This window comes from Sarcophilus harrisii, chromosome 1, assembly GCF_902635505.1.
Source record: "Sarcophilus harrisii chromosome 1, mSarHar1.11, whole genome shotgun sequence".
Lineage (NCBI taxonomy): Eukaryota > Metazoa > Chordata > Mammalia > Dasyuromorphia > Dasyuridae > Sarcophilus > Sarcophilus harrisii.
Genome location: NC_045426.1, coordinates 157,403,178 through 157,419,706, shown reverse-complemented (window position 1 = coordinate 157,419,706; position 16,529 = coordinate 157,403,178). Strand labels below are relative to the sequence as shown.

The 16,529-nt window shown below is 35.6% G+C and overlaps 1 protein-coding gene across 4 annotated transcripts in view; it reads right to left on the bottom strand.

Annotated features, from left to right (window-relative positions):
- MAST4 (microtubule associated serine/threonine kinase family member 4) overlaps positions 1-16,529 on the bottom strand; it is a 786,570-nt gene that overhangs the window by 561,022 nt on the left and 209,019 nt on the right. For all 4 annotated transcript variants that reach the window (XM_031965792.1, XM_031965783.1, XM_031965810.1 and 1 more), the window contains exon 2: positions 620-773. In XM_031965792.1, the coding sequence (XP_031821652.1) occupies positions 620-773 (154 nt within the window). The remainder of the gene's footprint in view (positions 1-619; positions 774-16,529) is intronic.

Here is a 16,529-nt window from a genome sequence, read left to right as displayed (position 1 = left end):
AATCAGAGATGTGAGAGTCTATCAAGACTAACACCCTCTTTTAACATTTAACATTTAACAGGTAAAGAAACAAAGGGAACCAGCTTTCTGCTTAGTGTTCTAAGAATTACAGTTAACAACCTTTCTAGCAGGCAGGGTTGGTTCATCTGTAAGAAAACACTAAGCAGAAAGCTGATTTCCCTTTGCTTCTTGAGGGAAGGAATTATCATTTTCTTTTCCTTGTACATAGTAAGCACTTAATTTGTGCTTGGTGATTAGTTATATGATCTTTAGTAAGTCATTTAATTGCTATGTGTTTCAGTTTCTTACATGTTAAATGAGGGTTAACTGAAGCAAGCTGACCAAGTGGATAAAATAGACTTGCAGTCAAGAAGACCTGCATTCAAATCCCAGTTTTGACTATTGAAATGAGCTATATGACCCTAATGGTGATGTGCTTCAGATGGCCTTTTAGGACTTTCTGACATCACAAACTGTTTGAGATGGAAATGCAATGGAAAGAGGGTTTTGGATATCTCAAGCTGGACACTTCACCTTGACACTTCAAAGGAAATACTATAATACTATTAACAATACTAAACACAGTAACATCCTAGCAATCCACAATCTGTATACTCACCAGTCAGTGCTCCCCCAAGGCTCCCTCGCCTCAGCTGTCTCCCATCTTCACTCAGCTGTCTTTTAAATTTAAGTGATTTTCCAGGGACAGCAGATACATCAGGGTTGCTGCATTTTCTAAATGGCATGGGCGGAGGGGACAATATGTGATCAAGCTGCAAAGACAAAAAAACAAGTGTCACTTTCTGAGCTATCCAAGCCCAAAAGGCAAGACAAATGAGCTATTTGCCTCATATTTCCTTTTCTTCTCTCCCCCATCCCATTTTGTCTTGAACTTGATTGGTTAGGTCTGGGAATTGTAGAGATCCAAGGTAGTGTTTTTCATCTGCAAGACTCTCTACCTAGTAGCAAAATGAGCTCATGGACAATTAACATACATCTTCAGTTATTCACAAGAGGGAAAGTTACTTGTATATTGATTCTTGAATACGTGAAGGTATTTTCAAAGTGCCACCAACATACAGATCCATCTGTCACTATACAATAAAGGAAATCTGTTACAAGGAAAAAGAAACAATATAGTATCTTTTATTTGGGTTTTCAATAGACAAAATAATTTGAAAAGAGATTCCATCAGGGAATAGAAAGAACGCTAGACTTAGAATCAGGATAGAACTGGGTTTCGGTCTTTTCACCTATATTTATTAATTTTAGGACTGGGGAAGTCACTAAATCTAAGCTTCCATTTCCTGAGGTATTAAAAACATGTTTGTGTGTTTTTAAATGAAATCCCTCCTGTAACACCATTAGCCATGTTTACTCTAATGGTATCTATAATAAAAGACTTAGATTCTATAAGACCTGGCTTCAAATTCTGCCTCAAACCCTTAACTTTTTTGCCTCAGTTTTTTCATCTATAAAATGAGAAGATGAACTTGACCAAAAAGTCTCTAAGATCACTTCCAGCTCCAAATTTAACATTCAACAATTTTCCAAATAAATGGAAAACTGATAAAGAATGATCCTTAGAATCAGTAAGATGTAGATCCAAGTAGGAGGTTTTTGACCCCGAATAAATCATTTCATCTCTCAGTTCTCTAGGCAGCTCACCAAAACTTTTAAGCTGCAAAATAATTAAAATAATTGATTTCCCTTGTTTAGTAATTAATAAAACAGTAGATAAATTGCTGGGCCTGTAGTCAGGAAGTCTCCTTTTCCTAAGTTCAAATATGGCCTCAGACACTTACTAGCTGTGTGATCCTGGGCAAGTCACTTAACCCTGTTTACCTCAATTTCTTCATCTAGAAAATGAGCTGAAAAAGGAAATTTCCTATGTAAGGAAATCACACCACTGCTGTCTTAAGAACTACCTTCTCTCAGCCTGTTTTCTTTTTCTACCTTGCTAATCTCTAATATAACAATCTTCTCCATGGTAATTAAATATTATATTACAAGTACAGGAATTTAACTTCAGGTGAAAAAATAAATGCAGGAGTTGGTGAACCTTAGGCAATAAACCATTTACATTTTGTGCAATTATCACATTGAATTAAGAAGAAATGCTTTAGAGGAAATCCCAAAATGGGATCATAAAGAGGTTTGAAATGATGGAAATAACGGGGCAATATATTGTTTAACAGAATTGCTTCATTATAGAGTTCCATATCCTGATGAAATCACAGATGCAGACAAAAAATTATTTTTAAAATATCTGCATAGGTTTTAGGAGAAAAACGTCCATTCTTGAAAAAAAAATATTTTTTTACTTATATATTTAGGAAAAACATATTTTCAGACATACACATGCTTAGGCAGATGTTTAAAAGGCATACCCCCATCGTGTCGTCAATATACACCCCAAAATCCGACTCCACTGGTTATGGATGTGATCACTTTTAATAAAAACATTCTTTATGTAAAACATAAAAGTTCATGTTAGCTCAAGGTACCTGAGGATTACAAAACTGGATTTTTTTTCCCTAATGTGCCTTTTCTGTTACAAATAAAGAGGAAAACTCTTGTGGCCACAAGGTGGCAATGTGCCACTGACATTCTTCAAAGCACCTTTGGCATAGTCTAGTCCAGCAGTACTCAAAGGCACTGGGATTCAGATACTGAATGTGGCAAACATCCACTTAGTTAAGGTCAGCTCTCCTTAAAGCATTTCCTCTTAATTCAATGTGATAATTGCACAAAATGTAAATGGTTTATTGCCTAAGGTTCACCAACTCCTGCATTTATTTTTTCACCTGAAGTTAAATTCCTGTACTTGTAATATAATATTTAATTACCATGGAGAAGATTGTTATATTAGAGATTAGCAAGGTAGAAAAAGAAAATAGGCTGAGAGAAGGTAGTTCTTAAGACGGCAGTGGTGTGATTTCCTTACATAGCCTTTTTGAGTATTTTTCTTCCCTACCAAACCAGGAAAGATATAAAATGAAGGAGACATAAAAATGAGATAGGAAATTGTGAAAAGAAATTGTGTTTTGCTATATGACTGTAGAACCATGAGCCAGGATTTTTAATCATAGTCACCCCCTCTATAGGATAAGGGAAATTATCATTTACATCCAAGAAAATGGAGAAGAGGCATATAGCTCTGGAGGAAAATATTTGAAAGAACAGAGCCAAGCCCCTGGATCCCATTCCAATGTAACCATTAGATCACACTCCCACCAGGCCTCTCTCTAAATAGGCCATTTTTCTAAATTTTCCCTAGCTTGTCAGTGGCTCTAACATTTTTCTTGCAATTAGTCACAGCATCTCTAAATGGTCCACTGCAGTCCTACCATTTATTTTTCATTTTCTATACTGAATCGAACACTCATGATCTCTTTAAAAACATTTCATCACACCCAGGAGCTTATTTATATAAGACATCAAGCCCTCCACTTTGGGCCCTCTACTTTAAATGATATCCATTTAATGTTTTTCAACTATTTCTAAAGTCCCAAAGTCACCATAATACAAGGGGGCAATGTGCATAGCTCAGCATTGGAGCACAGAGGCAGTCTTCAAAGTTATCACTTACAGGAACCTCAGAAGACTGCTTCCAAGCACCTCTAGTCTACAACTTGCTACCAAAGCTTTGAAAACTCCCAATAGGCTTTGGGGGTTCTGAAATTCTCCTGGATGACAAGGACTGTGTCACAAATTTCTTTCATACTTTCTATTTGCCCAAGATGTCAAATATGTGAAAGCTTCTAAAAACATGTTTTTTGAACTGAATACTTCTCCTGAGAAACTTATTCTTTTGTTCCTTCAGCCTTGGTTTAGGAAAATGAGAGCTGGAGTTAGGACCATGGCTCAGAGTTGCATAAATTATTTACCACTAGAGATGTACACAATGCATTTTATTAGAGTGTGCCCCCAAAGTATTTTTACACAAATGTTAACTTTTAGTAAATAGTAATCATACAAGAATTTTTTTCAGCACTTAACACCATACTTGGCATACAGCGTACTTGGAAAACCCTTCTTGGCTTAGTGGCTTTTACAGGTCAAATTAAAGAAACTAAAATTTAACTTTAAAAAAATTACTGAAAGTGTATTTTATTTTATTTTTTAGGATAAGGCATAACATACCAAAAAAGGAGATATTAGATTGTATTATGCTATATCTTTTAAACATATCTCTGCTTATCTATGAAATATTGGAACTTTTGTTCTTTACTCTCAATTTTTTGTTAATGATGGATACCTTTGGATTTCTGTTAAAGCCAATGGAGCCCTTCTCAGAATGTCTTTAAATTAAAAAAGAAAATACATAGGGTTAGCAAAGAAAATCAATTATAATGAGACAGTTATCAAATAAAAAAATAAATTCATGGACTCCAAACTGAGTGATCTTAAGGCCAGGATATTCCATTTCATTCAGGACCATCTCCAATGTTCTGGTTCTATATCTGGCCATTGGACCCAGATGGCTCTGGAGGAGAAAGTGAAGCAGGTGACCTTTCACAACCCTCCCTCATTTAAATCCAATTCACTTGCATGTCATGGCATCTCCTCCCTGATATCATGGTCCTCTTCAAGAATGAAGGACAAACAATAATTGGCACATAATGCTTGTTGATCAGTGGGTAAAGGGAGAGTAAAAGAAATTGTCAATCATATGCAATATTTCATGCCTGGATTTTCATTTCTTCCTTTATTATAAAATAAATGGTCTTGGGAATACCTGCAAAAAGAATAAACTTTCCCAGTGGCAATTTTACTGTCTGAAACACACTTTGAGTTGCTCTAAAAAGGGAAGAATTTTTCAATATTCCTGAGATAACTTTAGGGCGAAAAATATTCTAAAATTCTTAGATCTGTAAAGTTTCTATTTGGTTCATAAATTCTGACTTAACTTTCCTACTCTTCTCAATTTTCCAAATTAACTAGGAGTAAGAAAACACAAAAACTTGTCTGCTCTAAATACACTGAGGGTTATCCTTACAACAAAGTTCCATGAAATCCTAACCCCCCCAAAAAAGGAGATTTTGTCCTATGTCTTTTTAACAACACAACAATTTCTTTTACTATCCCCTCACAGAGGCCTACCGATGAACAACTATTAAGTGCCAGTTGCTGTTTGTCCTTTGTTCTGGAAGAGGATGATGATGTCAAGAGTTGATTCGATGACATGCTAGTGAATTGGATTAAAGTGAGGAAGAGCTGGGGGATCACCTGCCTCACTTTCCCCTCCAGAGCCATTTGGGTCAGAGGGCAGATATAGATCAGAATAACTGGAGACGGTCCTGGATGCAGTGGGAGATCTTGATCTTTTCAATCTAAGGTTTTTCAACAGGACTTAGTTTGATGGAGGTTGTACCCACTCAATGATTAAGGCTAAATAGCAATAGAGACAAAGAATCTCCTCTTTCACCTAATCCAAAAAAGATCTAAATAAATAAATGAACCAATCTGAGAGAGGAAAACCTTGAAGGTTTCTGGCCAAAGTGAAAATGACTGGTATTTACCCTTCAATCTGAGTCAATTAGGACCTAAACAATGACCAAATGGGGCTTGACTAGAACCTATTGGTGTCCAATTAAAATCACATTGGTTTTGGTTTGAAGCTTGGCTCTTAGGAAGAAATCCAGCCAGAAAACCCCAAGGGATCTTGAAAGGATTCAGAGATGCAAAAGAGAAAAAAAAATGCTTTTAAGACTATTTGTAGGTAAGGGTATGATACCCTATGTGGAGAGAGGGAGGGAGGACAGAAGGGAGGAGGGGACAAAGGGAGGGTAGAAAAGAACATCTATATGCTAAATATCTGGCTAAGCTCTGAAGATTGCAAGGAAAAAAGCAAAATAACCTTATTTTCAGGAAGCTTACATTACAATGAGAGACAATGTGTCCACATGACAAATGCCTGATGAATAGGGACTTGTTACTAATGAACTTGAATTTTGATCGGAAAAGGGAGTACTTCAAATGCAGGGACCTCTATTGAGTATCACAAATAGGGAAGAAGCAAGGTATAAAGAGGAAAGGATACTGGCTCTGGGTTTGATGCTTACCTGTAATATGGGAGTAGTGGAGCAGCTAGGTGGTAGACAGAGTGCTGGGACTGGAATCAGGAAGACTATTGTTCCTATGTTCAAATATGGCCTCAGACACTTCCTAGCTATGTAACCCTGAACAAGTCACTTAATACTATTTGCCTTAATTCCTTCATTTACAAAATGAGCTGGAGAAGGAAATAGCAAACTACTCTAGTATCTTTGTTTAGAAAACTCCAAAATGGGATCATAAAGAATCAGACAGAACTGAAAAGGACTGAACAAAAATATGGGAATAATAAGGCTTTACTCTGTCTCATGGGATCAAATGACTCTGTTGTCAAGTTCTTGGCAAAGCTTCACCTGCTAATATAAATATCAACTCTTACTCTGGTACCAAAATGTTAAACTAGGAAAAGGAGAAAATTGAATCTTTTGAATAAGATAATCTTTTCAGAAAATGCTTTTATTCACTTTTAAATGTTCTATGATTTGAGAAATCATCCCTCTTTTATTTTCTAAATTTACATTCCTATAGCTTTCACCAACAAAAATAAAATTTGAAATGACATTTTATAATCTACATGTTCCCCCTATCTTAAAATTCAAGAAAAATTGTGTCAGGACAAGAATTGAAGTCTCCAGCTCTTTTTTAGTCTCTGTAGCACAGGACATCATCAATACTCCTGATGAAAAGGAAAGAGCATTAAATTTGAAGTCCAAAATTTGGGTTCAAATCTTGGCTGTATTACTTGCTGTTGGTTAGAGCCTGCAGTCACTTAACTTCTGCTCACAATATGATGAGCCTATTCCCTAGATGACATCTTGCTATTTGATAAAGGGATTAGCTTGTTTCTCCTCCCATTATAGAACAGTGCCTTACATACAGTAAGTATTTAATAAATTTTTGATGTTCCAATGATTGACTGATGAATAATGGATACTTAATAAATGTTTATTGGTTGAACCTTGGAGGGAAAAGAAGAAAAGAAAAGGAAGGAAGAAGAGAAAAAGACAGGAAATTCTGACATGCCATATAGATCTACCCTCTTTCCTTCCTTTTTTCTCTCTCGTTTTTTCTGTGGGAGGGAGGGAGGAAGAGAGGGAGGGACGAAGGAAGGAAGGGAGGGAGGAAGGGAGGGAGGAAGGAAGGAAGGAAAGGAGGGAGGGAGGGAGGGGAAAGGGAGGAGGGGAGGGGAAAGGGAGGAGGGGAGGAGAAAGGGAGGAGGGGAGGGGAGGAAGGAGGGGAGGGGAGGAAAGGAGAGGAGGGGAGGGAGGAGGGAGTAAAGTGAGGGGGAGGGAGGGCGGAAAGGTGGGGGGGAGGGAGGAAAGGTGGGGAGAGAGGGAGGAAAGGTGGGGAGAGAGGGAGGAAAGGTGGGGAGAGAGGGAGGAAAGGTGGGGAGAGAGGGAGGAAAGGTGGGGAGAGAGGGAGGAAAGGTGGGGAAGGAGGGAGGAAAGGTGGGGAAGGAGGGAGGAAGGAAGGAAGGGAAAGAGGGAAAGAGAGAAAGGATGCCTCAATTTTCTCATGCATAAAATGAGAGAATTAAACTAAAAAAATCTCTAAGGCCTCTTCCTGAACTAAAATTCTACAATTCTATGAAAAATGTTAATATTTTACTCCTAACTTTACTAATTTATGCCTTGAGATCCCCAATAAATGAGAAATCAGAGATGTTTAATCTGTGCAAATTACCACTGAGGCTACCAATAAGTCCAGCCTGAAGAAAATCTACTATTATGTAAGGCTACTAAACTGTAAGAAAAAAGTGCCTCAGTGAATTAAAACTCTTCATTAACTCAGCTAAAGTCTAATGATACCACAAAGCAATATGGTCTTAACTTAATTTTCAAAGAAGTCACCAATTTAGTTAGAAAGCAAAGAATGAATGGTTGACAACAAATTGGCGAATATGATCAAAGACCACCAAAATAGTCAGTGCTGGAGGGGCTGTGGAAAGACAAGCAGACCAATATAATGTTACTGGGCAGCTGTGTAGTACAGTGGATGGCATGTTAGGCCTAGAGTCAGGAAAATCTGAGTTCAAAACTGACCTCAGATACTTATTAGCTGTGCAATCTCCTGGAAAAGTCATCTATCCTCTATTTGCATCAATTTCCTCATCTGTAAAATGGGGATGATAAAAACAATTATCATTAAAGTTGTTATGAGAATCAAATGAAATAATAATTATATAAAGTGCTTAGTATAATGCCTAATGCACAGCAAACACAATATAAATGGAGGCAGGAATGGGAGTTGGGGTGGTGGAACTAAAAAGCATAATGGCTGAAATGCAGACCTGGAAGCTAGAAAACTCAAATTCATGAGTTCAAATCCTGCTCTAGGCATCAGCTGTATGACCCTATTTGGCTCAGTTTCTTCATCTGTTAAATGAGCTAGAGAAGGAAATGTCAAACTACTGTAGTATCTCTGCCAAGAAAACCCCCAATGGAGTTTCCCCCCCAAAACCCCAAAGCATCAGGCATGACTGATGCAAGTCAATAACAACAATTTCTATAATGTAAATTAATATATTATAATCAATTTGTATAAAATGTTTCACATTAAATTATAATTAATTCTAATTTTTAATTAATTATAATTATTATTAGATTATCAAACCCTACCATGAATTCAGAGGACCTACCTCTCTCTCTCTGATGTCTACTACTTATGTGATGCTGGCAAAATCATTTTTTAATGTCTTCCTCTGCTAAATGAGTAGCTAAACTAGGCAATCTTTGGGGACCTTTCTAGCTTGAGCTCTATAAATCCCAAATCATAAAATCTCATTCCATTTCTAATAATTATCTTTAACAATGCAAACTAATACAATGTCCCCCCCAAAACACTTGTCTACTTATTGTTTACTGTATTCCCTACTTTGTTCCTATGCTAGGTGATGAAGGTTGCAGTATTGAGAACACTGAAGGATTGACTCTCAAAGAAAAAGGGGAGCCATTCAAGGCTTGCTCAAAAAATTCAGATCTTGTTATCCTATCTCTTCCTCCCCCAAAAAATGGCATTGAGAGAGCATTAATATGCCCACACGTTGATTTTATTATTTATTGTTTCCAAAATTATATAAGAATAATTTATATAAGTGATGAATGTGTATAAAACCAGAACTGGAGAGACTAAAGCTGGAGGATTACTTGAGCTCAGGAGTTCTTAGCTGCAGAAAACTAAAAATCATCAGTTGTTGCAATGGTATTCCCAGAAAGCATGAAGATGCCCAAGGAGAGACAAACCAACCCAGTAAAGAAATGGAACAGATTAGCAGTAAGGGGGCACTTAAAATATGGATAATAAGGAGACTCAGTCTCCAGAAATGAAATAATAAATATTCTATACATCTGCATTGCAGGCATTGTGGATTACAGTATAACTAGAAGATGTATTTTGTAAATAATTCCCTACAAGAGACATTTTTATGGTCTCACAATTGATGGTAAGGCAGAGAAAATGCAAGAGCCCATTATGCTTATGGTTTGTTGACTAGAAAACAAGTCTTTAAATTCAGTAAAGCAAAGAGTTCTCTCAAAAGCTCTCAAACAAGGTGTCTTCCATCCATATGTCAAAATCATGCAAGACTCCTTGAAAGAAATAGAAATAATATTCAATGATCCTCTTACACTTAATATAAATCAAAGTATGAAATAGAAACATTTACTTGCTAAAAGTATCTTTTAAAGTCAGAAATAATGTCTAGCATAGGGTCTAGACTGAAGAGAGATTCATTATCTGTCCTTAATTTTTTTCATTTTTCTTCATGGACTCCTTGTATAGCCTGGAAGAACTTATAGAAGACTTCTCAGAATAATAGTCTTAGATGCATACAATAAAAAATATAGGATTTCAGAAACAACCAGTTATATTGAGAGACATAGACTACCAGTTAAAAACCTTTAATAGCAGCTATGACATATGGTTGAATAGACAACCTCTAAAGCAGTTCTTCTGTATAAAAATCTTAGGCAGACTAGGCATGAACAACACATAGTATTGATAACAGAACAGGAAACAGTGGCCTGGATTACCTTTTGAGAAATTACATGGGATATTTCATGATCCCAAACTTTTTCTTGCAGTAAAGGGTCACCTTTTGAACAAAGAACATTTTTCTTTATGCTGTATTGCTTCAAATCATGAAAGACCACAGCCTCTGCTAAGAATCACAGATAAAGAGTTCCACAGTACAATGGAGAGATAAGTACATGTAGAGTGTGTGATGGTCAAGTCATTGCTAGAATAAGGGATAAGTAAATGACAGTCCTTGGGATCCATCAGGAAATCTGCAATGTCAAAAGAACTTGAGGAGGGAAATAGGAAAGGAAGGTAATAAAAGAATTGGGGGTGAGGTGAAGATGATAAAAGGGGGAAGGTACATTAAAGGAGACAGTCAGAAGCAGAACAGGTTTTTAAAAAAGAAATCGGGGGAAAGGAGGGGATGTATAGGATGTAGGGAAATGAAGTTACTAATCATAACTGTGTGAATGAAATAAGTTCACCCACACACAAAAAAAGCAGAAGCACAATGGATTAGGAACCAGAATCCAAAAATATGTTGTTTATATAAGATACACTTGAAACAGAAAGATACACACAATGTTAAAATACAAGGCTGGAGCAGAATCTTATGTTTTAGTTGAAGCAAAAAAGACAAAGGTAATTATTATGATCTCAGACAAAACAAAAGCAAAAAAAAAAAACCTAATTAAAAGAGATCATCAAGGAAACTATGCTTTCCTTTTTAAAAAAGGTACCATAGACAATGAAATAATATCAAAATATTTAGCAACATGTTTCTCTTAAAAAGGCTTCATTTCTTATATTGAACAGGCTGATTTCAGAAAAGCCTGGAAAGACTTATGTGAACAGATGGTTAAGTGAAGTGAGTAGAACCAGGAGAACATTGTACAGCAACAACAAGATTATGTGAGGACTAACTGTGATGGACTTGGCTCTTTTCAGCATTAAGATAATTCAAGGCAATTCCAACAGATTTGTGATAAAAAGAGGCATCCACATCCAGAAAAAAGATTATGGAAACTGAAAATGGATTACAATATTTTTTTTCATCTTTGTTGTTGTTTGTTTTTTTTTCCTATTTCCCCCCTTTTAATCTGATTTTTTCTTGTGCAGTATGATATATGTGGAAATATATTTAGAAGAATTGCACATGTATAAACCTATATTGGATTGCCTGCTGTCTAAGAGAGAAGGGAGTTGGGAAGGGAAGAAGAAAAATTTGGAACACAAGGTATTGCAAGGGTTGATGCTAAAAACTATCTTTGCATGTATTTTGAAAAATAAAAAGCTATTTAAAAAAAAAGAGGCTTTATTTCTTAAATATATAAGAAGCTGAATCAAATTTATAAAAACAAAAGCCACTCCCCAATGGATAGTCAAAGGACATAAACAGACTATTTTAATCAAAAATATCTATAATGATATGAAAAATGCTCTAAATCATTATAGATTAAAGAAATGAAAATTAAAACAAAACATGAAATACCTCATACATATCAAAAATGTCAGTAGAGGACCTAATGGAAAATAGGTACACTAATAAGTTGGTGATGGAGTTGTGAACTCTTCTAATCATTCAAGACAACAATGTAGAAATATATACAAAGACCAATAATATTGGGTATGCCCTTTGACCCAGCAATACTTCTAGATCTGTACTCCAACAAGATTAAAGAAAAATGATCTACATGTACAAAAATATTTATAGCAACTGTTTTTATGTTGGCAAAGAATTAGAAATTAAGGGGATGTTCATCAATTTCAGAATGGCTAAACAAATTGTGAATAAGATCGTGACGGAGTACTATTGTGGAATAATAAGAGTAAAAAAGGTTTCAGAAGGCCATGGCAAAACATATGAACTGATGCAAAGTGAAGTGAGAAGAACTGGGAGATCATTATGCATAGAAACATTGACGTTGTGATGATGATCAACTGTAAAAGACTTGCTATTCTGATCAATACAATAATCCAAGATAATTGATGATGAAAAAATGCTAAGTGATGAACTCTGAATCAAACTGAAGTATAATTTTATCACTTTCTTATGTGACATGGCTAATATGGAGAAGTTTTGCATGATTTCCCATATATAATTAATATCATTTTGCTTCCTTTCTTAGTAGGTGTAAGAGGAAGGAAGAAAATCTGGAATTCAATTTAAAAAGAAAAAAAATGTAAATAGAAATTAATATTTTTAAAAGAAAAAACTAGAAAAAGAATGCCAACATTTTGAAGGCCCCCTTTGCAACTGCATAATTGATACAAAGACAGAAAGAGGATAAAAGGTATGGATGAGTTTCAATCTACATCAACAGAAAGACTATGTACTTCAAAGAATTCACAAAACACAGCATCTAAATGAGATATGACTATAGCTTTAAGAGAGAGGGAAAAAAATAGCCAGCTATGACAAATAATCACACTGAGATTCTGGAAACTTTTGAGAAAGCCTAACAACTCAACAAAGTTAAATATAGCCCTCAGGTAGCTCTGCAACAACAGGACTAGTCAAGTCATTCTATTGGCATTCTATCCCATTCAGTCAATCATCAACAAAGAGAAACAATATTATGTAATGGACTCCATTATGTTAGATCTATTTTCTTCAGTCAAACTCATACCCATAAGAAGGCAGATGGAAGAATATGTTTATAGTCTTCCAATAAATACTTTTAGAGCAATAAAATATTACTATGATCAAGGACATTTAAAATAGAAATTTAATGGTTTTCACATACTCTCTCAAACTTGTTGCAAACATCTCTCATACATAAATTTTGATTTTGTTTCCTGCTCTCTACTTTATAAGCCATATTTGGACATATGTGGCAGCCTGAGTTGTTTTAAGGGGAGGTGAAAAAATGCACTATCCAATGTGATGGATTGAAAAGATGGAGAAAAACTCCAAAACACTATGCCAAGCAGTACTGTTACAAGGAATTTAAATTCTTCCCTGAGATAAGCTTCTGCCCTATCTTACCCAGAACCAGGTCTCCACCTCACTTCCCAGAGATAAGTGACTAGTTCTAAACCATGCCTTGGACTGAAGCACATTCCTAACATCATCTACTTTCTAGTTCCCCTTTATGTACCCTCCCCATTTGAAGTACAAGCTCTTCAAGGGCAGAGACTTTCTTGCTGCTTCTGTTTATATACCCAGCAAATAGTTTATTGGAAGTCATACAGGAAGTGCTTAATAAGTGTTTTGCCTATTTACTTTTCTGTGTATACATTGCTTCCTCCTAATAAACTAAGTTCTGGAGGCAGAACATCTTTTTGATGTTTCTAATTTATTTAGTTATTCATGGTCTTATTCTCAACAGCCATCAAGGGCTTGGTACACAGTAGAGACTAATATATGCTTATTAAAATGAAATGCTCTGCTACTGTAAAATGGAAAGATTAGAGCAGTTGGACTCTGAGTTCCATTCCAGCCTTAGATCTATAATCTTAGAACTATGAATGAATGGAAAAACAAGACTCTGCTAAGATAAAAATGCATTTGGGACAGATAAGGTATCAAGCTGTTATCATCCAATAACATCTCAGCTTGAACACATTTTTGAAATTTGAGTCTCCTAGCAGAGTCCAGGAGGAATAGGATACTAGGCAACTCAATTGGGATGATGAAGTAGAGATGAGAAAGGTCAGTTCTTACCTAAAGGGCAGGCCCAGCTGAGCCAAAACAACCTCCATCTCTCTGCTCTAGACATTTTCTCTGGTCCCACTGCTGTTACCACAGGCAATCCCACCTGAAATGTTCTCCCACTTCCACTCTCCTATTAACCATCTTGGCTTCCTGTAAATCTTAACTAAAATCCCTTCTTTTATTGAAAGCCTTTTTTAATTCTAATGCCTTCTTTCAGTTAATTTCCCCCCATTTATCCTATATGTGGCTTGCTTTCTCTGTTTGCTTACATTAGATTATAAATTCCTCGAGAGCAAGGACTATAACCTTTTTTTTTCTTTTCTTTTTCTTTCTTTTTTTTTTAAGCATCCATGATTAGGACATAACAAGAACTTAATAAATGTTGATAGTTTGATTGATAGAAGTGATTGCTGTTGTCTTTTGTTCTGGAAGAGGACCATGACATCAAGAAGATGATACCATCATGCAGGTGAATTGCATTGAAGTGAGGGAGGGCAGTGCAAGGTCATCAACCTCACTGTCTCCACCAGAGCCATTTGGGTTCAGTAGCAAGTTAAAGATCAGGACAATTGGAATAGTGACCAATTAGGAATGTGTGGAAAGAAGAGAAATATTAAATAGTAAGGCAGAGGAAAAAATGCAAAGTTTTCCTTCAAGTTGGCTCTGAGGCAAACAAGATAATAATACAATGCTAAGCAAAAGTCAGTTTACCACCATATGCTATTGAAAAAAATTGAAAGTGGAATCATCATATAATAGGAAGGTTCTAAAATCTATTCTTGGAACGGATTTGAAGTTAGAAGTTCTGGGCTCAAATGTAGTTGTTACTTATTATCCATGTAATTTTGGAAACTCTGAGGAATCACTTAAGTCTGCCTCATTTTCCATATCTGTAAAATGAGCTGGAAAAGGAAATGGCAAACTACTCTAGGATCCTTGCCAAGAAAACCCCAAATGGGAGCACAAAAAGTCAGACACAACTAAATGACTAAAAAAACAAAACGTTGAAATAAAGATTCAATATTTTACATATCCAAATTCAAGAAGCTCTTGTAGAAGCAACTTCCAATAAGCATGAAGACGTAAGAGGAAGAAGGGATAACTATCAAAAGTAAAGCTTGTCTGAGGTTTGAGATGCGTTTTACCCTTTCCTACCTCCAGCCCCAATAAAGAACTTTTCAATCTCTGAAGTGGGAAAAGAGTGCAAAATTGATAAATCTTCAAAAAGTGGCTCTGACCAAAGGACAGTATCAATAGTATCAACATAACTTTCAGAGCCAATAAAGAAAAAAGATACTTTCCATTGGCACTGCCTTAACATATAATAGAGTATGTCATCTACCTGGTTTGATATTGGAAATAGACACATTTTATTAATTTGTAATTTGTAAAAACAAAACAAAAAAGCAAGATGAATAGAGTGTTCATTATGCTGTGTGATTTAATTATTAAAATAGCATGGATATTTTGGAAAAGATTTCCCTTTTAATCTTTTAATCTCTAATAAGAATATGAAAAAGCAAAAATGTTGAGAAACCACATTGTAAAGGAGTTTTGTTTTCCTCAAAAAAGTACATTTTTTGTAAATCTTAACTTATGGTAAAAAAAAAAAAAAAAAGTCTGAAAAGAACCTTTAGTTTTTAATTCCTTCAAAGTTACTGAAGCAGCAACTTCCTTCCCAAACTAAACTTCATGTTGAAAAGGAGGCTTGAGGTTAACAATCAACTTCTTTTCTAGAAATATAACCTCCTTTCTCTTAAAGCCATATGTGACTGCTAAACACAATTTTTTCTTACTTCCTCTCCCCCTCCTCCTCCACAGAAGAATAAATAAATATCATAACTTCCCTCCAAACCACAAAATTCCATCCCATCTCCATTACTTCCAATCTTCCATTACTATTACTATCACTAATTCTTTTCTGCTATATTTTCTTATCCACTCAGAAAACTAGATCTCATGTATTTTAAAGTAAAGGAATACCCTAAGATCAAAGTTCATTAGCTCAAAGAAATTATCTAGGTAACAAGAGTATACAGAGAGTGTAGGATTGAAAAATACTGTTCAATCATATCCAACTCTTTGTGACCCCAGTTGGGGTTTACTTGCCAATGACATTTGAGTGGTTTATCATTTCCTTCTCCAGCTCATTTTACAAATGAGAAAACTGAGGCACTGGGTTAAGTGACTTGTCCAGGATCACACACCTTGTAAGTAGTATCTGAGGCCAAATTTGAATCTTTCTGAGTGCAGGTCCAGCTCTCTATCCCTTGGACCACAAAGCTGCCAAGGAAGTCCTGAGTTCAAATCTTGTGAGATAGGAATTATTATTATTATTATTCCAGTTTTGTTGATGAGGAAACTGAGTGAGAGGTCACATCATGTGAATTCACAAATTGAGAGTTGTAAGAATCAAATGAGATAACATATCCAAAGCACTTTGTAAACTTTAAAGCACCACATAAATGCTCTTATTATTATAATTGCCCATATCATCTACATACATGATAATATTTAGTTTCTGCATGTCAAAATACAGGAATACTAGTGAGGCATATTCCAGAAAATCACTGTTATTCCATTTCCTGATATTAAAAAGTCAAGAAAAACCAGAGATGTTAAAATGTATGAATTATCACAAAGGTGAGCAGAACTTTCACTTGTGATTCACATTGATTTTCAAAGAAAGACACCAAAAGCAGATTGTCTTACATTGAAATGATACTATTTTACCTTAAAATGTGTCATCTTATGCCTCTGCAATTTCCTTAACTAATACCATGGTCAATATATT